This window comes from Euwallacea fornicatus, unplaced genomic scaffold (genome assembly GCF_040115645.1).
Source record: "Euwallacea fornicatus isolate EFF26 unplaced genomic scaffold, ASM4011564v1 scaffold_129, whole genome shotgun sequence".
Taxonomy (NCBI): Eukaryota; Metazoa; Arthropoda; class Insecta; order Coleoptera; family Curculionidae; genus Euwallacea; species Euwallacea fornicatus.
The window spans coordinates 93,394-116,222 of NW_027096097.1; the positions used below are offsets into that span (position 1 = coordinate 93,394).

At 51.3% G+C, this 22,829-nt stretch overlaps 3 protein-coding genes across 3 annotated transcripts; all 3 read left to right on the forward strand.

The window, feature by feature from the left end:
- Nucleotides 1-209: 209 nt before the first annotated feature.
- LOC136350159 (uncharacterized) lies at nucleotides 210-966 on the forward strand. The gene is made up of 2 exons (XM_066301671.1): nucleotides 210-662; nucleotides 718-966. The coding sequence occupies exons 1-2, from the start codon at nucleotides 234-236 to the stop codon at nucleotides 862-864; spliced, it is 576 nt and encodes a 191-aa protein (XP_066157768.1). The 5' UTR covers nucleotides 210-233; the 3' UTR covers nucleotides 865-966.
- A 6,456-nt stretch (nucleotides 967-7,422) lies between these two features.
- On the forward strand, nucleotides 7,423-9,816 carry LOC136350160 (uncharacterized). Its single transcript, XM_066301672.1, has one exon. It carries the CDS (start codon nucleotides 7,423-7,425, stop codon nucleotides 9,814-9,816), a length of 2,394 nt encoding a protein of 797 aa, XP_066157769.1.
- A 9,171-nt stretch (nucleotides 9,817-18,987) lies between these two features.
- Nucleotides 18,988-21,182, forward strand: LOC136350162 (uncharacterized). Its single transcript, XM_066301673.1, has 2 exons — nucleotides 18,988-19,076; nucleotides 19,137-21,182. The coding sequence occupies exon 2, from the start codon at nucleotides 19,306-19,308 to the stop codon at nucleotides 21,037-21,039; it is 1,734 nt and encodes a 577-aa protein (XP_066157770.1). The 5' UTR covers nucleotides 18,988-19,076; nucleotides 19,137-19,305; the 3' UTR covers nucleotides 21,040-21,182.
- Nucleotides 21,183-22,829: the final 1,647 nt, after the last annotated feature.

The window sequence follows — 22,829 nt, forward strand, 5'->3', positions numbered from 1 at the left end:
TATACAAACTTAAAACAGAAACTGTGGACGACGAGTGGGTGGCAATGCATAGAATTGAGGGGATGAGTGTTGAGAGACTAAGAAAAATAATAGAAGCGGTGTTTAAAAACGGAACAACTCAGGTCATGATCTATACGGACGGACGGGAAGAAGAAGAGATAAATAGAGTAAGAAAAAGGAAAAGTTACGCTCTAGTGGTGGACCGGGTGAGTGGGGAAGACTTGGAGACAACGATGGGTGAAATAAAGAAATCAATAAAATATAAGGGAGGAAACAAGGAAATAAATGGCCTGAGAACAACGAAAGAAGGGAAAATTCTAATGACAATGGGAAGTGATGTAGGATGCGTCAAGGAGATCAAGAGTGCGATAGAGTGGCAGTTGAGGACGAAAGTGAGAGTTATGGGACCTAAAACAAAAAGGGTTGCCATACACATAAGAGGAATGGAGATTACTACAGGGAGAAAAGAGGTAAAGCAGGCGATAATGACGAGAGTTATAGGACTGAGTGAGGATGACTTTTCTTTGGGGGACATGAGGGCAAATAAATGGGACACACAGGCGGTGACAGTGGTTATGGGCGAGAAAGTGGCGGATGAATTGATGAAGGACCCATACATCAGAATCGGATATGTGAGATGCAGAATGGAGAAAAGACTGGAGGTGAAAAGGTGTTATAAATGTTGGGGATTTGAGCATGAAGCTAGAGAATGTACAGGGAAGGACAGATCGAGGTGCTGTTTTGTGTGTGGCGAAGAAGGTCATAAGGGACAGGATTGCAAAGGGGAGGACATGTGTGGGATTTGTAATGAAAAGGGACATAGGACAGGAACAGGAAAATGTGAGGCATTTAGAAGGGCTTTGAGAAGGGCTAGAGAAGAGGAAAGAAAGAGACGACTGGCTGCCCCGCCCTTTGGGGGGGTGGGGTAGTCAAGGGAAATACCACCCCCCCCCTGAAGTAATGCTTAGCGGCGGTTCCGGGGGGGAACCAGGGTGAAGAGAGGAGGGTTTTAGTGGGTAGGCGTCCCATTCAGGGACGAATCCCACATAACCCGGTCGCCAGAACAACAGGCCGGGTACCTATGAAGGTTTCCCTCCTCTATAAAAAAAAAAAAAAAAAAAAAAAAAAAAAAAATAAAAAAAAAAAAAAAAAAAAAAAAAAAAAAAAAAAAAAAAAAGGTTAGTTCAGGTTAGTTCAGGTTAGTTCAGGTTAGTTCAGGTTGAGTCTCAACCGGACCTTCACAGCGAGCGGACGTGCCTTCAGGAGCTCCGAATAAATAGAGAGTCTGCGAAACCACTGCAGTAGCACAGCGAACATCTAGACACAGGTAAGTACCGAAAAGAGGGTTCGAATTGGTGAATTTTCCAGGGAAACTTGGAAAAAACACAGTTTTTCGTAGTTAGAAGTAGGGTAGAACATTGCCTGGGGCAGGTAACATAACATACCTGCCCATTTCTGCTTCCAGACAAAGCATTTCATTTCCACACAGGGCGCTAGGTCTCTAATAGACCATTCCTTTGTTGTCTGGTCCGACAAATTGGGGAGGTTTAGCAACACCCAATTGTTAGGCATCAGATAGGGACATGGAGAGGAAGTCCGTAGAGGAGGACGAAACGGACTTCCTGAAGATGCTGGCAACAACACCAGCACTACAGGACGAAGAAATGATGAGGGAAGTACCGACTTCCCCCAGACTTGACCCTTGCTGGGAGGAAAGCAAGACGTACGGAAAAAGAAGGAGAACGGAAGGCGCACGGTCTCCAATAATGGGCGCAAACATCGCAAACATCGATGAAAACGACGGGATTTTGGAACAGAAATCCCGGCTAAGACGATTAAAACGAGCAATCAAATCCATAGATAGATCCGTATCGGAGATCGCTAGACTTGTGGCACAAAATGTGAACACAAAAAAGGAGATTAAGGACGGTGTTGCCAAGTTGAAAGCGAAGTCAGCGGGGATTAACACCGAAGAGATATGGGCCCTATTGGACGGGATCAAGGGGGGCACCACGAAAGAGGAAATTGGTTGCCAAACCGTACAAGTGGAAGCTTTGTCCACTGCTGGGATGGCTAAAGAGACCACCACGGTGGGGACACAGACTGACTTCCCCACTTCTGAAGAGGAACGAACAAGAGCCGCCAAGATTGCGGCTGTAATGGAAAAGGCCGAGATAAAGGACATTGACCAATTGCACGAATTGGTAACAATGGCATGGCCTACGGAAAGTTATCGGAGAACTTCCACGGAAAAAGGTAGTATCTTGGAGCAGGAAGACAGAGACATCGTCGTGATAAGCGACGTTGAGAACTCTGAATCCAGTAAATTGATGCAGGAACTGGCGGAAACTAACAATCAACTGGCCAAGTTGATTAACAAGAACGGCATGGAGCCGAAAAAGTTGTATGTCCTGAAGCAACAGGACACATTAATCTGCGAGGACTCCAACGATACTGGGAAGAATGTAGACAGATACATTTTCCTGGCAAAAATCTCGCATGACAGCGTCGGCGAGAAGAAAACGGAGGACATGGTGGAAGTTCTGTCCAAAATTCAAGCGAAAGCTCGAGAATCGGGCAGGAAAAAGCTGGCTATCGCAACAACGAAGTCAGGCACCACCGTCGGAGCTAGGAGGCTACTCGAGTTCCTTTACAGGAACGAAACCGAGGACGTGTGCATCTTCGGAGTGCCCACAAGAAAGGGCAAAACAGAAAAGAAAACTTTCGCCGCCACCGCTGGGCAAGGAACGCCTATGCAGGTGGATGACAACGAGGCGAAAATTATGGAGGAAAAACGGCAACGAGGCGTCTGGGCTAATAAGAAAAGAACAGACACAATTAAAATTAAACTGCAGGCGGGACAAGATTACGCCAAAGTTGTGAAAACGCTAAAGAGCGAGATAAACTTGGAAGAAGTCGGGGTTAAGGTTAAGAGCCTCAGAACCAACAAAGAAGGCGTGATCCAAGTTGGAATCGAGGGCAAGGATGAAGGGAAAAATAAATTCCTGGACCTCATCAAGGAAAAGACCAAAGAGGTCGGCGAGTCCGAACTCGTCACCAGGTCCAAAACGATATTCGTCAGAGATCTGGACGAGAGCGTTGAAGAAACGGAGATCGTGCAAGCCCTAAATGTGGCTGGCAACGTAGAAGTGGCCAGGGACGTCAAAATCGGATTGGCCAAAAAATCAAACAGGGCCGGTTTAAAACACGCCTTTGTGAGATTGCCCATAGAGGCGGCCAACAAGATCCTCACAAAGGGTCACATAAGAGTGGGGTGGTCCAAATGCAGGGTGGAAGAAGCGGATTCCCCACTTAGATGCTACAAATGTAGCAGATACGGGCATAGCTCGAAGAAATGCACGGTGAAAGACACAATGGAGGGAAAATGCCTGAACTGTTCCGAAAAAGGACATCAGGCAAAGAATTGCCAAAACCCCCCAAAATGTTACGCCTGCTACAAGGAAGGGGGAAATAATGACAACGTGGACCACAAGGCCCAAAGCGTCCAATGCCCGGAGTATAAGAACGCCGTGCAGGAATGGAGGAGGACTCTTAAGACCAGACAGCGCTAAATAACACGTAATGCAGCACGACACCATAGTAACGACGAACCAACGAGCTCGAAGAGATGGAAACAGAGTCCTGAAAGTCGTGCAGTTAAACTTCAATCGAAGTCGAACTGCACACGACCTCATGGACAAATACATGGAGGACGAAAAAATAGACGCAGTAATAGGATGCGAGCAGAATCGGAAATTGGACAATCTCGACGTCGAGGACGACGCGAGAGACTGCTTCATCAAGTTGAGAAACATAAAACTCGTCGACTCCAAACATACGAACTCTGGTTTTACGTACGTAATCACACAGAATGTGATGCTGCTGTCGTGTTATTTTTCCCCGAACGGGACGGACCCAGGATTCGCCTCGTTGCTGGATGAGATATCGACGCATATCAAGATGCATAGGAATAAAAGGATACTCATAGGGGGGGATCTGAATGCCAAGACGCCCGTAATAGGATCGACGACGACGATGTCAAATGCAAGAGGAGTAATCCTGGAAAATTGGATATACTCGAACGACTTGATTGTTTACAATGAAGGAAATGCACCGACGTTCGTCAGGAAAACGGGCACATCAATAGTGGACATCACCCTAGGAAACAACAAATTAGGAAACCGAGTCGAGAACTGGAAGGTTCTGGAGGATATGGAAAATCATAGTGATCACCGATCCATCCGATATGACGTAGTCATGATACAAGGAAGTGACACGATAGAGGAGGGGGACAACGAGGGAAAATTCGGAAAAAGATGGGTGCTGACCGATAGGAACAGAATAAGATTCGAAGAAGCGGTACCGCATCTGTTCGGTCAACAATATGACAATGAAACGGTAGCAGAGGTGACTGGAAAAATCACGCAACTCTGCGACAAACACCTGGGAGGAGGTGCCAAGGGAAGGAAACATCCCCCTCCCGTCTATTGGTGGTCGGAAACGATCAGGAAAAAGAGAGAGGACTGCGTTCGGGCGAAGAGAAAGCTCGCCCGAATTAAGTCAAAGATCAGCAAGCGAGATAATAACGCTGACAAACAAAAAGGAAGGCTAGCCATCGAGCGGGCCGTCGAGGAGTACAAGACCCGCAAGAAAGAACTAAGACGGGAAATAGGAAAAAACAAAACGCAGAAATGGAAGGAACTCTGCGCGGAATTGGAGGATGACGTCTGGGGAAAGGCGTATCAAATAGCCACGAAACGGCTGAAGATAGGACGTTTTAGGATCCAGTCTGTAGAAGAGATAAACAGACAGATAGAGGCACTCTTCCCGAGACGGCCTAAGATACAATGGGAAAGGGAGAAGCAAGTGGAAAATGACGGTAAACGCACTGATTGTGCAGAAATCGTCATTTCAGAATTGGAGCGGGCCCTGGGGAACGTCAATCGAAAGAAGGCGCCAGGGCCGGACGGAATAACGACTGAAATTTTCCTGACAGTCGCCAAGGAGCACAAAAACTTCCTTCTGGGACTGTACGACAAAGTTTTCAAGGAGGAAAACTTTCCCGAACCTTGGAAAATAGCCAAACTGGTCCTTATCGAAAAACCGAGGAAGGACGGAGACGATGGAAACGTCAAGAAATACAGACCGATATGTCTGATAAACACGATAGGGAAAGTCTTCGAGAAAATCATCTGTGAAAGACTACAAAAGGAACTGGAGGATAACGACTTGATCTCGGATCGGCAGTTCGGCTTCCGCAAAGGGAAATCGACCGTGGACGCCATGATGAAAATCAAGAAAATCACCGAAGATGTGAATAAGAAGTGCGTAAAAGACAGAGATTTCTGCGCGATGGTCTGTTTGGACATCGAGAACGCCTTCAATTCGGCACCTTGGGACGGCATAGTGGCCGCCTTGGAAAGGAAAAAAATCAGTCGACGACTGATAAACCTGGTGAAATCTTACTTGGAAGATCGTAAGATAGTGACGGAAGATGGCAAGATACACGAAGTGAGCTGCGGCGTGCCACAGGGATCGGTATTGGGCCCGACGCTGTGGAACGTCTATTACGACGACATCCTCAGGACCAGAGTCGCACCAGGAACGGAACTGGTAGCGTACGCAGACGATCTGTCAATAGTGGTGAGAGGGAAAAACCGCAACACATTGCATGGGCGAATCGAACAGTCGGTAAGCAGAATCGTCAAAAACATGGAGGAAAAGGGACTGAGGGTGGCCAAACAAAAAACGGAGATGGTCCTATTGGCCGGAAGAAGGAAAATCAAAAAATTCTCCTTCAAAATTGACGGAGAAACCGTTCGAAGTCGAGAACACGTGAAAATACTCGGAGTGTACTTCGGAAGAGATGCGAACTTAGGCGTGCACGTCCGGAAAGTGACGGAAAAGACGCACAGGACAATCAACGCCCTGGTCGGTCTGATGCCACACACAGGAGGGAGCGGCAACGCCGCGACAAGAAAGAAACTCTTGGCATCGGTGGCACTGTCTACGGTTTTGTACGCAGCACCGATATGGGGACACGTAATGAAGAAGAAAACCTACTCGGGTATGCTGAGTAGGATAAACAGGAGACTCGCGATCGGTGCGATTCAAGCGTACAGAACGATCTCGCTGGAGTCCGCTGAGACTCTAGCAGGAATGCCACCCTTGGATCTGCTGGTGGAAGAAAGAACAACGGTACAGCAGCGAGGACCGGAGGCTAAAAAAGAAGCCAGAGAAAAAACATATGAAAGCTGGCAACGTAGGTGGGACCGATACCAGGGACACGCAAAAACGTTCGTGAAAGACGTCAAAGCGTGGAGCACGAGGAAGTATGGAAACATGAGCCATTACGTCACTCAAGCCATGAGCGGACACGGGTCGTTCGGCACATATCTGAAGAAGATAGGCAAGGCCGACGACGACGAATGTTGGTTCTGTACAAACACAGACAATCCGGAGCACACGGTTTTCGAATGTAAACAATTCGAAAACCATAGAGAATCCGCGAAACAGAAGTGCGGAACCAATGTAACAAAGGAAAATGTGGCCGAACTGCTTCTTAAAGATGAGGAGAACTGGAAGATCGTCACCGAGATGCTGCACGCCATAATGGCAGAAAAGTGCGAGCACGAAAGGAGACGGAAGAAGGAAAGGGAACAATCTGAACAAGATCCCCCCCGACAATAGCAGGCGGAAGAAAAAACCCGACACTGACGATTGGAAAAATAATCGATCAGACGTCGATGATGACCGCCTCCGCAAAGGACAGGACAAGCCGCCACTCGTCTGAAGGAATGCCATGACGGCGGTACCGGACGAGCAGTGCGAAGAAGAGGGGAGGTTTTTTAGTGGGTAGGCGTCTTCTTCTTCTCAGGAAGAGGAGGATGAATCCCACATAACCCGATCGCCAGACCACCAGATCGGGTACCTATGAAGGTTTTTCCTCCCCGCCAACAAAAAAAAAAAAAAAAAAAAAAAAAAAAAAAGGTTAGTTCAGGTTAGTTCAGGTTAGTTCAGGTTAGTTCAGGTTAGTTCAGGTTAGTTCAGGTTAGTTCAGGTTAGTTCAGGTTAGTTCAGGTTAGTTCAGGTTAGTTCAGGTTAGTTCAGGTTAGTTCAGGTTAGTTCAGGTTAGTTCAGGTTAGTTCAGGTTAGTTCAGGTTAGTTCAGGTTAGTTCAGGTTAGTTCAGGTTAGTTCAGGTTAGTTCAGGTTAGTTCAGGTTAGTTCAGGTTAGTTCAGGTTAGTTCAGGTTAGTTCAGGTTAGTTCAGGTTAGTTCAGGTTAGTTCAGGTTGGGGGCCGAAGACCTATCTGCACCTCCACGTGGTGGCCCCTGGATGCCTCTGACGAACGAGATTGGGTAACCAATCCCAGTGGAGGGAGTCAGAGGTAACTAACGCAGAAGGCAAAACAAGGGATGAAGATGAGTAGTTTCAAAAACAAACTACCCCAGGCGGGTAAAAATCCCGCCGTCGACTCCGACCGGGTGCGAGCCCCGGTGGTTGGCGCTGGCCCCAAGGATTCTGGGGAGGGCCAAAAATACTCAACATCAAAGGTAGAAGCGGAAAAGAGAGGGAAGAAGGAGGAAGAAAAGAGGAAGAAGGAAGGCGGCAGCCGCTCTAAGGAAAAACTGCCAACAGTCTGGCTGAGGAGGATAACGCCCAGCGGCACAGATGCACAACAGCAGGACACCCTGCCGGAAGAAAAGAGGAAGATGAATGCCCAGAAGGGCACCATAGAAAAAACAGAGGGGTCTACGAACAGACCCAAGACCCCGCCCAAGACGAGCCCTTTTCTCCACACCAACGGAGAAGAGAAAGAGAAGGAGAACGGGAGCCCGGAGAAATCCCTCAGGATCAACGAACATGCTGGGAAGAGAAAGAGGAAAGACGAGAGCCCACGGTCAGTAGGAGTAGGCAAGGCCGTAGCGGGAGGGAGAGCCTTGGAGAAGGCAGAAAAACGAGCAGCAGAACTCGCTCGTATACTTCGGAGCATTTACAATCCGAAGAAGGAGATCGTGAATGCTGTCTTCGATTTGAGAAGCCTACTCCGAGGAGTAAGACGTGGCTGGGAGGCCGATCTAGCCAGACGGGCAGGAGTCACCCCGACCCTACAGACGGAAAACCAGGAGCTGAAGAGGCGCATAGCGCAGCTGGAAGAAGAGGCCCAAAGGAGCCTAGAGGAAAAGATCTCAGTCGAACACCAGACGGAGATCGAAGAGCAGAAAAGACTCAGGGCTCAGCAAGAAAGGATCAGGCAACTGGTCCAATCCGACAAGATGGAGGAAGCGCTGGGAGAAAGATGGGATGAAACGGGGATGTTTCCCGTTACAGAAGTGGTGCAGGGCGATCCCCTGGGTCAGGGCTTCGGGGCAGATATCTGCATTTTGGTGGGCACGACTGACAGCCCCCTTAAAGAGAGAGTCCTTGGGCTCTTCCCTGAACTGAGGGAGTTGGAAGACGGAGAGGGGACACAGGGCCTCCCGTTCTTGCGCCAAGCATGCAGCTTGGAAAAAGACGGAAGGGTCATCGAGAAGCTGAGGTTGATGTTCTTCAAACAAATGGGGAGCACCAGCCTTCGGGAAGTGTTCGGAGCAACCCAAGCAATGTTCGAACGGATGGTTCGGGAGAGGAGGACCAGAGTGATTCTACCATTGGTGCCGGGGGCCAACCCTTGGCATTTCAGAAAAGTAGTGGAGATGGCAGCTCTGCACCAGCGGTACGAGGGCATAAAGGTCCTCCTCTACATGCCGGTGGGAGCAAGAACGGGCGGCATGACCGTCACTCCTGCGCCCGCCCAACAGGGTGGAGGCAAGAGAGACGAAGGGGTAGTCTTCGTGACGCGCGCGAGAGGGGATACCTACAGCGAAACACTTAAAAAAGTGAGGCAGCTGGTGGCACAAAGCCAGACCAAAGTGGAAATAGGCAGCATCAGGGAGACGAGACGGGGTGAGGTCCTCCTGACGCTGCCTAAGGGAGGGGAAAACAGCGGGGAGGAAATTCGCTCAATTCTCAGCAAGGGGTTGGGAATCGAGCGGGTGCGAGCTGGGGTGGGGTCTAGACCGGTGATTTTCCAGGTCACCGGCCTGGACGCGGTGGCGACGGGGGAAGAGGTAGTGGGTGCGGTAGCTGCGGCGGCTTCTCTGGAACCCAACAGGATTAAACTGTTGGGAATCAGAGCAAGCTTCGGTAGATGCCAAACAGCCACTATTCGGATAGTGGACGGGGAAGGGATGGCCGCAAACAGAGTCCGGTTGGTCAGTGAGGTCAAGATCGGCATCAACAAATGCCGAATCAGAGAAAAGAAAGACCCCGGGCGCTGTTTCCGGTGTTGGGGGGTGGGGCACAAGGCACGTGAGTGCAAAGGCGTGGACCGGTCCAGACTATGCACCCGATGCGCGAAGGAGGGGCACAAGGCCAGGGAGTGTAACAGCTCTCGGTTTTGCCCCCTCTGTAACACGGAGGGACATAGCGTGGGCGCCCCGGAATGCACCGGGAAAATCAAAAAAACGGCCAAAGGTGCCGATCCAGAAAAGGAGGGCCCATCCACGCCTGATGCACAGAGTGAAATAACTAATCTCCCTCCTCCACCCGGAAAAGGGAGAGGACGGAGATCAGAAAGTGTAGAAAGCGCGCGAAGTGCGGCCAGCACGGGAAGTGCGAGTAGCACGGCGGAAGCCCGATCTCTCATCGACGAAGAGAAGACGGCCGCGGAAGTGTTGACACAAAAACGGGGCGGTATACCGGAAGTACGAAAGACATCGCGGGGGGCAAAGGCCAAGCGTGGCAAACCGGCATCCGGAACAAGGAGCAACTGAGGGAATTCGCAGGTGAGTGAGTGAAGTGAAATGTGAGTGTGAATGCTTGGTGTGGAAGAACGAATCAATGGCTTCGAGAATGAATGATCTCAGATGCCTCCAGATCAACCTGGACAGGGGACGGTTGGCGACCGACCTCATGTATCAGACGATCAAAGAGAGGGGCATCGATGTTGTGCTTGGGCAAGAGCCGAACCAAGCGATGGGGAAGGTGATCAGGGACCGGAGCGACGACACCTTTATATGGCTAGCCGACCATGTGAGGGTGAAATCAATCCAGAAGGGTCGGGGGTTTGTGGCCGTGGACCTGGGACGAGTCACACTGGTCTCGGCGTACTTCTCACCAAACAGAGGGACCGCGGAATTCGCGGACTTTCTCAGTAGGCTCGAGGAGTGCGTACGGGGGCAGAACGGCAAGAGGGTCCTCCTTGGGGGGGATCTAAATGCCAAAAGTGGACGTTTCGGCTCCGCGGTGCGAAATCCCTATGGCCTGGTCCTTGAAGAATTTCTCGACGCGGGAGACTTCACTCCGCTTAATCACGGAGGGGAGTGGACGTTCGGCAATAGGAATGGAACATCCTTAATAGATGTCACAGTTGCGGGTGTAAATGCACTGAGAATGGTGAGAGATTGGAAAGTGGAATGCGATAGAGAGAGTGGAAGTGGGCACAGGTACGTGACCTACCGCATAGTCGACGGTAAGAAAGGAAACGTAACCGGCGCCGGGCGTGACAATGAAAACGTCAAGGTGGGAGCGGAAGGATGGATAGTGAACGAGAGGGGTTTGGCGAAACTTAACCAATACATGGGTGAGAGAGAGGGCATTGTGGGTGTGACTGAGAATCCGGAGCAAATAGCGAAGGAGATCGGTGACGCTTGCGATGCGTGCTTGAAAAAGAAGGGTGAGAGATGGAACAAGAAAGGAGTGTATTGGTGGAACGAAGGTATCGCCGAACTAAGGAAAGAATGTGTGAGGAAGATGAGAAGAAAATGTAGAGTAAGAGGTGATAGAGAAACTGACGAGAGAAGGAGAAGGGTTGAGGACGAATATAAGGATGCACGGAACGCCCTCAAGGTGGCCATTAAGGAAGCCAAGAGGGAGTCGTGGAAGAGATTATGCGCAGAGCTGGAGACAGATGTCTGGGGCCTCGGCTACAAAATAGTGGCCGGGAAACTTGGTCACCTGAAGTCAAGTCACCTGCCCGAAAAAGAAATGCTAAAACACGTAGAAGAACTCTTCCCGAGAAAGGAGAAAATCAGATGGGCACCAACGTTACGGACGGCCGAAGAGGTGGCACAAGTTACCGTGGACGAAATCCGACAGGCCATAGGGACTCTAAAGAGCCGCAAGGCTCCTGGATTGGACGGGATTCCGAACGAGGTCTTGAAGTCTTATCTTGGGGCGGAGCCCCAGGGTATGACCGACTGCGTTAACCGCATCCTGACCTCGGGAGTATTCCCTAAGATTTGGAAAAGAGCTCGACTGGCAATGGTGGAAAAACCGAAACGGGAACCGAACGCCGAAGCCAAATATCGGCCCATTTGTTTAATAGACGGACTCGGGAAGATCGCGGAGAAGGTGATCAAGACCAGACTTCTGGAAGAAGCTATGTCATACGGTATGATAAGCGAGCGCCAGTACGGGTTTGTAAAAGGAAGAAGCACCATCGACGCCATGAGGACAGTGCTGAGCATTGTGGAGGAGATTGGGAGGAACAGTTACACGCACGCGGGTTTCTGCGTCATGGTAACAGTGGACGTCAAGAACGCCTTTAACACCGCGCCGTGGGACCTCATCGTTGAAACGATGGAGAGATCCCAGATTAGCAGGTACTTAACGGGCGTAGTCCGATCGTACCTGCAAGACCGAATTTTGGTGTTGCCAAACGGAGAAACCCGAGAGATGACGTGTGGGGTTCCTCAGGGGTCCGTCCTTGGTCCCGTCTTGTGGAACCTGTTCTACGACGAGCTGCTGACGGTGGGTTATCCAAAGGGCGTTACCTCGGTGGCGTACGCGGATGACCTATCGTTGGTGGTAACGGCGGGGGACACGGAAACCCTCGAGAGGAGGATCAGGGGGGCCCTGGAACTAGTCTCCGACACGTTCCGACGCAAGGGCCTAAGCATGGCATCGGATAAAACCGAGATGGTGATCCTGGCCGGAAGGCGAAAACTCAGGAATGTGAGCTTGAGAGTGGATGAGGTGCTTTACGAGGCTTCCGAGTGCGTAAAGTACTTGGGCGTGTGGTTTGGAAGGAATGCCCGCTTCGGCGAGCATGCCCGACAAACAGCAGAGAAAGTGGGCAGGGTCGTCCAAAAGCTGGAAGGGATCCTGCCAAGAGCGAATGGACTTGGGTATGACAGAAGGCGGCTGATGGTGACAGCGGCGTCATCCGCCCTGCTTTATGCGGCCCCGATATGGAGATCGGAGCTGGAGTTCAGGAAGTACAACGTCATCCTGGAGCGGGCAAATCGCCTGCTTGCACTCAGGGTGGCGTGCGCGTACAGAACGGCTCCAGGAGCGGCGGCGTTGGTGTTGGCTAAAATTCCGCCAATTCGACTCAGAGTGGAAGAGAGATGTATGATCTTGGAGAGAGGTAGGGAATACAAGAAAGAAGCGAGAGAGTGGGTTCTGACCCAATGGGAAACTGAATGGGAGAGGTACGACGGATGGATGAAGCTGTTCGTCCCCAGCGTCAGGCGGTGGGTCGAGTGCGAGTGGGCGAGGCCCAACTTTGCTTTGTCGCAGGTGCTGACCGGACACGGAGTGTTCGGAAAATACCTGCGGCGAATCGGAGTCGAGCGAAGCGATCGATGCTGGTTCTGCGGGAACGAAACAGAGAGTGCCTCGGACACCCCAGATCACACGATCTGGGAGTGTACAGAATGGGAGAACGATCGTGCGGAAGCCAGGGCTAGTGGACTAACCCTGGATCGAAACACGATCGGGCGCGAACTGCTTGAGAGCGAGGAGAAGTGGATGGCTTTTGAACGAATGGTCGGACGTATCATGTGGGCGAAAAGCCAACACGAAAACGAACGACGAAGAGCAAGACAGTGAGAAGTGGGACGCGGGTCCCCTCAGTTGGTTTATCGGGCCCTGTGAGAAGCCGAAAGGCAATTCCGGGGTGAAGAGGGGAGGTGGTTTTAGTGGGTAGGCGGGTGACGTAATGGTCGGTCGAATCCCACACTACCAGGGCGATCCTGGTGTCTTTCGAAGATTTCCACCTCCTCGCACAAAAAAAAAAAAAAAAAAAAAAAAAAAAAAAAAAAAAAGGTTAGTTCAGGTTAGTTCAGGTTAGTTCAGGTTAGTTCAGGTTCCCCCCCGTGGTGTCTCCACCTTGTCGTGGTGGGGGGGCTTAGTGCGGCCGTCGGATCTCCGACTTTTTCCGGGAACGGGAGAAGTCGGTGAGCTGGGGAGCCGTAAAACAAAGAGAGACACAAAAACATGATGAGCGAGGGTAAAAATTTATTACCCCAGATGGGTACTAATCCCGTCGCCGGCTCCGACCGGGTGAGAGCCCCGGTGGCTGGCGCTGCCCCCACGGATTCTGGGGGGGGGCAAACCCGCTCGATGCAGGTGAGGAGGTTGCTCACGGAGAGGCGTCCCTCGGACCCCTCCATGGGCTTCTTCTATGTAAGAGGAAAGGAAGAGGTGACCGAAGACGACGACAGACAGACTCGACGGAAACGAAAGACGGGAGATACGTCCCTCCTCGAAGAGGAAGGGGCGTATAAGAGAAAAGAGAGCTCGGAGGCTTTCATCATTGGGGAGGCCATCAGGCAAACCAGGATGCTTGTCTCCGAGCTAGAAAAGAGGATTGAGCGCAACACCCAGCGCGATATCAAGGATATCGCTGGGAAGTTGCGGAAACAGGCGGACGCGTTCGACCGGGACATCATCCAGCAATGGCTGGATGAGCACCGGTACGAGCGAGTAGACAGAATGACCTTCGACGCGGACACACAGACAGACGGACATACAGGGTTATTGGGGGGAAAACAGGGGGGAGTCTGCTCTTCCGTCTCGGTCGGATGCCAGACCGAGACGGAGGAGCAAATAAGGGTGGAACTCCAACGGCGCAGGATCGGGGAGCTTGTCAGCGATGACAGGCTGTCCGAGGCGCTGAAGGAGCGGTGGGAGAATGGGATGTACACTGCCACCGAGGTCTGCCGGGGGGACCCGTTTAAACACGGGTACGGGGCGGACCTCGGTGTCATTGTGGGGGCGGCGTCCAACCCTCTCAGGGAGAAGGTTTTACACCTTTTTCCGGAACTGGGAGAGTTGGACGACGCGGAGTGTCGTGAATGGGAGGGAAGGATCCCCTTTCTGCGCCAGGTTTGCACCATGCGCAGAGGGGGGATACTTGAAAATCGAGAGCGGTTCGTGTTCTTCAGGGAACTGAGGAGCATGGGCCCTCGAGAAGTTCTCGGAGCAATCCGGGAGCTCTTCGACTCGATGAGGGCAGAGGGGAGGACCCGGGTCGTTATCCCGATGGTCCCCGGGGCCAACCCCTGGGACTTTCGCCGGGTCGCGGAAATCGCGGCCATGGATCGGGATGACGCCCCCAGGGTCATTTTGTACATGGGAAAAACAGAGGGGGGAGCCGTTCCTCCTGCTCCCGCCCCAAGGGGCTGGGGCAGGAGGGACGAAGAGGTGGTGTTCATCTCCAAGGAGGAGGGCGCCACCTATAGGGACACCCTGAAAAGGGTACGTCGGCTCGTGTCCGAGAGTGGGACACGGGTTGATATCGGCAGTGTCAGGGAGACCCGCAAAGGCGAGCTCCTCCTCGTACTGCCGAAGGGGGGGGAAAAAGAAGGGGAGGAGATCCGCTCCATCCTCGACCGCGGGTTGGGGGTGGGGCGGGCTCGTACCGGGCTTGGCTCCAAGTCCGTCACTTTTCAAGTGGCGGGCTTGGATGCCATTGCAACGGAGAAGGAGGTGGTAGAGGCGGTAGCTTCCGCGGCCGCGCTTGCGCCGAACCAGGTAAAACTGGTCGGTCTGCGCAAAAGCTTCGGAGGCTGCCAAACCGCCACCCTCCGGATAAGTGGGGGGGACGAAACGGTGGGCAGGGTCCGGAAGGTCGCCGAGGTCCGAGTTGGCATCAGCAGATGCCGACTTCGAGAGCTGAGGGACTCCGGGCGCTGCTACCGGTGCTGGGGGGTCGGCCATAAGGCCAGTGCGTGCGAGGGCGTGGACAGGACACGCCTGTGCGCCAGATGCGCCAAGGAGGGGCACAGGGCCGTGGAGTGTAAAAACTCCCGGTACTGCCCCCTCTGCGACGCGGACGGTCACAGTGCGGGAGGTCCAAGTTGTGGGGGAGGAGCCAATAAGGTTCCTAAGTCCGCGCCCTCGCGGGCAACTAAAGAGAAGGGTGACCGCTCTCCCTCTCCGCCCAGAGGCGGAGAGGGAGTGAAGGTGCCCAAAAAGGGGGAAAAGTCCGGCCCTCTCCCTTCAGGAGGAGGGCGGGACCAAAAGAAAACGGGGGGCGACCGCTCTCCCTCTCCGCCCAAAGGTGGAGCGGGGGAGAAAGTGCCCAAAAAGGGAGAAAAGTCCGGCCCTCTCCCTTCAGGAGGAGGGCGGGACCAAATGGAAACGGGGGGCGACCACTCTCCTTCTCCGCCTGAGGGAGGGGAGGGGGAGAAGGGCCCCAAGAGAAGGCGCAGCAAAAAAACATCCGACCCTCCCCCCTTAGGAGGAGGGAAGGAAGGTAACAATGGTGCGCGGAGTGCCCGCTCTTCCTCTCCGCCTGCAGGCGGGAAGGAAGAGAGGGAAATCGTGAGTGGGAGTGCGGACACGCGGTCCCTCCCTCCTCTTCAGGGAGAGAGGGATTGCAGTGCGGAAGAGGACTGCGACTCCCCATCCTCCACCGAGGAGAGGATGGAGACCGAGGAGTCGGACGGCGCCGGCCAACAAGGACCGGTCAGCGGAACGGAGGACTGATCAGGTGAGTGAACTGAGTGAGTGAAAGGCAGAGTGAGTGAGTGAACTGTGTGGAGTCATGGCTTCACAAATCAGCGGACTCCGATGCCTCCAGATCAATCTGGACAGGAAGCGGCTGGCTACCGCCCTACTGAGCCAGGTGATCAAAGAAAGAGGCATCGACGTTGTATTGGGGCAAGAGCCGAACAAAACGAAAGGGAACGAAATCCGTGATCGGTGCGATGACGCCTTCATATGGCTAGCCGACCATGTGAGGGTGGAGTCAATCCACAAGGGGCGGGGCTTCGTCGCGGTGGGGTTGGGATGGATCACCCTGATCTCGGCGTACTTTTCCCCGAACAGGAGGGCGGCCGATTTTGCGGCCTTCCTTAGTAGGTTGGAGGAGTATGTCCGGGGGATGGATGGTAGGAGGGTCCTCATCGCTGGGGACCTGAATGCCAAAAGTGGACGTTTCGGCTCCGACGCGCGAAATGCCTACGGCCTGATCTTGGATGAGTTTCTGGACGCGGGAGAGTTCACCCCTCTCAACGTTGGGCGGGAGTGGACCTTCGGTACCAGGAACGGGAGATCGTTGATCGACGTCACCATGGCTGGTGTGACTGCGTCAGGCATGGTTGAGGAGTGGCGAGTGGAGAGTGAGTTGGAGAGTGGCAGTGGGCACCGGTACGTCTCCTTCTCCATTAGGAGAGGGGGAGACGCACAAAGGGCTAGCGTGGAATGCGAAAGTATGAATAAGCATGGCTGGATTGTTAATGCGTGTGGATTGGAACGTGTGCGACGGTACGTGGCAGAGAAAGAGGGCGTGGGCGCGGCTGACGATCCGGATCGAATAGTGAAGGAAATCAGTCGTGTCTGCGACGAATGTCTGCGGAAAAAGAACGCGGGTGGACGAGGTGCGCGAAAGGCTGCGTACTGGTGGAATGACGAGATTGCGAATCTGAGACGAACGTGCGTGCGTGCCCGGCGACGGGTCACGAGAGCGAGAGGAAGGAACGTTGCGATCGAGCGAGAGAGATGTGAGAATGAATTAGTTGAGACGCGAAAGGCCCTCAAGGTGTCCATACGGAACGCCAAGAGGGAGTCGTGGAAGGGGCTGTGTGCTGACCTGGAGACGGATGTCTGGGGTCTCGGCTACAAGATCGTGGCCGGGAAGCTTGGGCACCTCAAGCGAAGCCACCTCCCAGAAGTAGAAATGCTTCGGAAGGTGGACGAACTTTTCCCGACGAAGGAAAGAGTCAGATGGGCAACAGGGAGACCAGAAGGCGAGGACGTACCTCGGGTCACGACGGAGGAGATCTGCCAGGCAGTCGGGAGCCTCAAGAGCCGCAAGGCTCCAGGGCTGGACGGTATCTCGAACGAGGTCTTGAAGCTGTATCTCGGGGCTGCGCCCCAAGGTATGGCGGATTGCGTCACGCGCATCTTGACCTCGGGAGAGTTCCCCAAGGCCTGGAAAAGGGCTCGACTCGTCCTGGTGGAGAAGCCAAAGCGTGATCCGAATGCGGAGCCCGGCTACCGGCCCATCTGTCTTATTGACGGACTCGGAAAGGTGGTCGAGAAGGTGATCAAGGCCAGACTTCTGGAAGAAGCGACTGCGCGCGGCATGATATGCGAGCGGCAGTTTGGGTTTGTGAAGGGCAAGAGCACCATGGACGCCATGGGGGCGGTCATGCGGATAGTGGAGGAGATCGGGAGGAAGAGTTACACGCACCGGGGGTTCTGCGTTATGGTGACGATAGATGTCCGGAACGCCTTTAATTCGGCGCCCTGGGACCTCATCGTCCAAGTGATGAGGAGGTCACAGGTTAGCGGGTACTTGATTGACGTAGTGCAATCGTACCTGCAAGATCGTTTTCTGGTGTTGCCTAACGGGGAGGTCCGTGAGTTGTCGTGTGGGGTTCCTCAGGGGTCCGTACTGGGTCCCGTCTTGTGGAACCTGTTCTACGACGAGCTGCTGACGGTGGGTTATCCAAAGGGCGTCACTTCGGTGGCGTACGCGGACGACCTGGCGTTGGTGGTGGAGGCAAAGAACGGGGAAATCCTGGAGACGAGAGTCAGGCGTGCCATGGAACTGGTCTCCGACACGTTCCGTAGGAAAGGCCTGACCATGGCGACGGATAAGACGGAGATGGTGCTCCTGGCCGGACGACGCAAGCTGACAAGCATGAGTCTGATGGTGGAAGGGGTCAGGTATGAAACGAGCGAGTGCGTGAAGTACCTGGGGGTGTGGTTCGGCAGGAATGCCCGCTTTGGCGAGCACGCCCGCCGGACAGCCGACAAGGTAGGGAGGATCGTCCAGAAATTGGAAGGCATCCTCCCGCGTGTGAACGGGTTAAGTTTCGAGAGGAGGAGGGTGATGGTCATGGCGGCATCGTCCGCCCTGCTCTACGCGGCTCCGATTTGGCAATCGGAGCTCGCGTACAGGAAGTATAACGCCATCCTGGAGCGGGCGAATAGAAAGCTTGCGATCAGGGTGGCGTGTGCTTACAGGACGGCTCCGGGCGCAGCGGTGTTGGCTCTGGCCAAAATCCCTCCTGTGCGATTGAGAGTGGAAGAGAGGAGAATAATATGGGAGAGAGGGAAAGAGAGCAAGAACGAAGCGGCAGAATGGGTTATGTCCGAGTGGGAGAAGGAATGGGCCGTCTATGACGGGTGGATGAAAGTGTTCGTCCCCAGAGTCAGACGGTGGTCCGAATGCGAATGGGCTAAGCCCAATTACGCCCTGTCGCAGGTTTTCACCGGGCACGGTGTGTTCGGAAAATACCTGAGACGAATAGGGGTTCAGCGCAGTGACCACTGCTGGTTCTGCGGGAACGAAGAGAATGGTGTGAGTGACACTCCCGAGCACGCGCTGTGGGAGTGTCAGGCATGGGAGGCCGATCGCGCGGAAGCCAGACTGAGCGGACTCAGACTGGACCGAAACGTGATCGGCAGTGAAATTGTAGAGTCGGAATGCAAGTGGAATGCGTTTGCAAGAATGGTAGAAAAGATCATGAATGCAAAACGTGTGAGAGAGAATGAAAGAAGAAGAATGTTGCAGGGAGAAGTCCTCCGCGATGCAGATCGGCCTAGGCCGGATTAGCAGGCGCGATGCCACCACCCCCCTGAAGTAATGCCTATCGGCGGTTCCGGGGGGGAACAACGGTGAAGAGAGGTGGGTTTTTAGTGGGTAGGCGCCTCCCTTCAGGGGGTGAATCCCACATAACCCGGTCGCCAGTCCATCAGACCGGGTACCTTTAGAAGGTTTTCCCCCTCTACAAAAAAAAAAAAAAAAAAAAAAAAAAAAAAAAAAAAAAAAAAAAAAAAAAAAAAAAAAAAGGTTAGTTCAGGTTAGTTCAGGTTAGTTCAGGTTAGTTCAGGTTAGTTCAGGTTAGTTCAGGTTAGTTCAGGTTAGTTCAGGTTAGTTCAGGTTCCCCCCCGTGGTGTCTCCACCTTGTCGTGGTGGGGGGGCTTCACGTTTCCGACTCTTCTGTCTTCTCCAGTAGGATTCCTGCTGGAGAGGTCAGAGGAGGGGGAGACCGACTAAGAGAGACACAAAAAAGGGCGAAATGAGTAAGCAAAACATTAGAGTACCCCAGGCGGGTGATAGTCCCGCCGTCGGCTCCGACCGGGTGGAAGCCCCGGTGGCCGGCGCTGGCCCCATGGATTCTGGGGGGGGCCAAGTTTGCTCGAGGGTGTTGAGGGTTGAATTGGAGAGTTGCATCGGGGAAGAACCATATAAGAAAAAAGAAAGCGTAGAAGTATTTATTCTGATGGAAACAATAGAAAGGGTTAAGGGGTTAATTAAAAATTTAGAAAATAAAATAGAAAAAAGCACTCATAGGGATATCAAAGAAATTTGCAAACAATTAGGAAAACAAAAGAAAGTATTCGAAAGAAATATAATTAAGGACTGGCTAGAAAACAATAAATACGAGAAGGCGGATAAAATGATTAACGATGCTGATGTACAAACAGAAAAAATAGGAACGGTAGAACAAGCAACTCAAACAAATAAAGAAGGGGATATTGAAAGTATAGATGGTATTAATAATTATGAGGATTTTAAAAATATTGTTGAAAATAATTGGCTTGAATCGACTTTTATAAATACGGAAATTAAAATTGGGAATCCATTGAACAGTAAAATGACAACGGTGAAGGTAGTGATGGTTGAGATGGGAGATACTAAGATGGAAAAGGGAGTGCAAGCCGAATATAGAAGAAGGTATCCGGAATTAATGGAATGTGAGGAAGATTTTGTGGTGGTTGAGCAACTTCATAACTTCAAATCTGGGGTGGGGGAGAAACAATTAAGACAGAAAATTATAAGAATTGGACTTACTGATAAGGAGGAAGAACTTTGGGAAAACTTATACAAACTTAAAACAGAAACTGTGGACGACGAGTGGGTGGCAATGCATAGAATTGAGGGGATGAGTGTTGAGAGACTAAGAAAAATAATAGAAGCGGTGTTTAAAAACGGAACAACTCAGGTCATGATCTATACGGACGGACGGGAAGAAGAAGAGATAAATAGAGGAAGAAAAAGGAAAAGTTACGCTCTAGTGGTGGACCGGGTGAGTGGGGAAGACTTGGAGACAACGATGGGTGAAATAAAGAAATCAATAAAATATAAGGGAGGAAACAAGGAAATAAATGGCCTGAGAACAACGAAAGAAGGGAAAATTCTAATGACAATGGGAAGTGATGTAGGATGCGTCAAGGAGATCAAGAGTGCGATAGAGTGGCAGTTGAGGACGAAAGTGAGAGTTATGGGACCTAAAACAAAAAGGGTTGCCATACACATAAGAGGAATGGAGATTACTACAGGGAGAAAAGAGGTAAAGCAGGCGATAATGACGAGAGTTATAGGACTGAGTGAGGATGACTTTTCTTTGGGGGACATGAGGGCAAATAAATGGGACACACAGGCGGTGACAGTGGTTATGGGCGAGAAAGTGGCGGATGAATTGATGAAGGACCCATACATCAGAATCGGATATGTGAGATGCAGAATGGAGAAAAGACTGGAGGTGAAAAGGTGTTATAAATGTTGGGGATTTGAGCATGAAGCTAGGGAATGTACAGGGAAGGACAGATCGAGGTGCTGTTTTGTGTGTGGCGAAGAAGGTCATAAGGGACAGGATTGCAAAGGGGAGGACATGTGTGGGATTTGTAATGAAAAGGGACATAGGACAGGAACAGGAAAATGTGAGGCATTTAGAAGGGCTTTGAGAAGGGCTAGAGAAGAGGAAAGAAAGAGACGACTGGCTGCCCCGCCCTTTGGGGGGGTGGGGTAGTCAAGGGAAATACCACCCCCCCCCTGAAGTAATGCTTAGCGGCGGTTCCGGGGGGGAACCAGGGTGAAGAGAGGAGGGTTTTAGTGGGTAGGCGTCCCATTCAGGGACGAATCCCACATAACCCGGTCGCCAGAACAACAGGCCGGGTACCTATGAAGGTTTCCCTCCTCTATAAAAAAAAAAAAAAAAAAAAAAAAAAAAGGTTAGTTCAGGTTAGTTCAGGTTAGTTCAGGTTAGTTCAGGTTAGTTCAGGTTAGTTCAGGTTAGTTCAGGTTAGTTCAGGTTAGTTCAGGTTAGTTCAGGTTAGTTCAGGTTAGTTCAGGTTAGTTCAGGTTAGTTCAGGTTAGTTCAGGTTAGTTCAGGTTAGTTCAGGTTAGTTCAGGTTAGTTCAGGTTAGTTCAGGTTAGTTCAGGTTAGTTCAGGTTAGTTCAGGTTAGTTCAGGTTAGTTCAGGTTAGTTCAGGTTAGTTCAGGTTAGTTCAGGTTAGTTCAGGTTAGTTCAGGTTAGTTCAGGTTAGTTCAGGTTAGTTCAGGTTAGTTCAGGTTAGTTCAGGTTAGTTCAGGTTAGTTCAGGTTAGTTCAGGTTAGTTCAGGTTAGTTCAGGTTAGTTCAGGTTAGTTCAGGTTAGTTCAGGTTAGTTCAGGTTAGTTCAGGTTAGTTCAGGTTAGTTCAGGTTAGTTCAGGTTAGTTCAGGTTAGTTCAGGTTAGTTCAGGTTAGTTCAGGTTAGTTCAGGTTAGTTCAGGTTAGTTCAGGTTAGTTCAGGTTAGTTCAGGTTAGTTCAGGTTAGTTCAGGTTAGTTCAGGTTAGTTCAGGTTAGTTCAGGTTAGTTCAGGTTAGTTCAGGTTAGTTCAGGTTAGTTCAGGTTAGTTCAGGTTAGTTCAGGTTAGTTCAGGTTAGTTCAGGTTAGTTCAGGTTAGTTCAGGTTAGTTCAGGTTAGTTCAGGTTAGTTCAGGTTAGTTCAGGTTAGTTCAGGTTAGTTCAGGTTAGTTCAGGTTAGTTCAGGTTAGTTCAGGTTAGTTCAGGTTAGTTAGGTTAGTTCAGGTTAGTTCAGGTTAGTTCAGGTTAGTTCAGGTTAGTTCAGGTTAGTTCAGGTTAGTTCAGGTTAGTTCAGGTTAGTTCAGGTTAGTTCAGGTTAGTTCAGGTTAGTTCAGGTTAGTTCAGGTTAGTTCAGGTTAGTTCAGGTTAGTTCAGGTTAGTTCAGGTTAGTTCAGGTTAGTTCAGGTTAGTTCAGGTTAGTTCAGGTTAGTTCAGGTTAGTTCAGGTTAGTTCAGGTTAGTTCAGGTTAGTTCAGGTTAGTTCAGGTTAGTTCAGGTTAGTTCAGGTTAGTTCAGGTTAGTTCAGGTTAGTTCAGGTTAGTTCAGGTTAGTTCAGGTTAGTTCAGGTTAGTTCAGGTTAGTTCAGGTTAGTTCAGGTTAGTTCAGGTTAGTTCAGGTTAGTTCAGGTTAGTTCAGGTTAGTTCAGGTTAGTTCAGGTTAGTTCAGGTTAGTTCAGGTTAGTTCAGTTAGTTCAGGTTAGTTCAGGTTAGTTCAGGTTAGTTCAGGTTAGTTCAGGTTAGTTCAGGTTAGTTCAGTTAGTTCAGGTTAGTTCAGGTTAGTTCAGGTTAGTTCAGGTTAGTTCAGGTTAGTTCAGGTTAGTTCAGGTTAGTTCAGGTTAGTTCAGGTTAGTTCAGGTTAGTTCAGGTTAGTTCAGGTTAGTTCAGGTTAGTTCAGGTTAGTTCAGGTTAGTTCAGGTTAGTTCAGGTTAGTTCAGGTTAGTTCAGGTTAGTTCAGGTTAGTTCAGGTTAGTTCAGG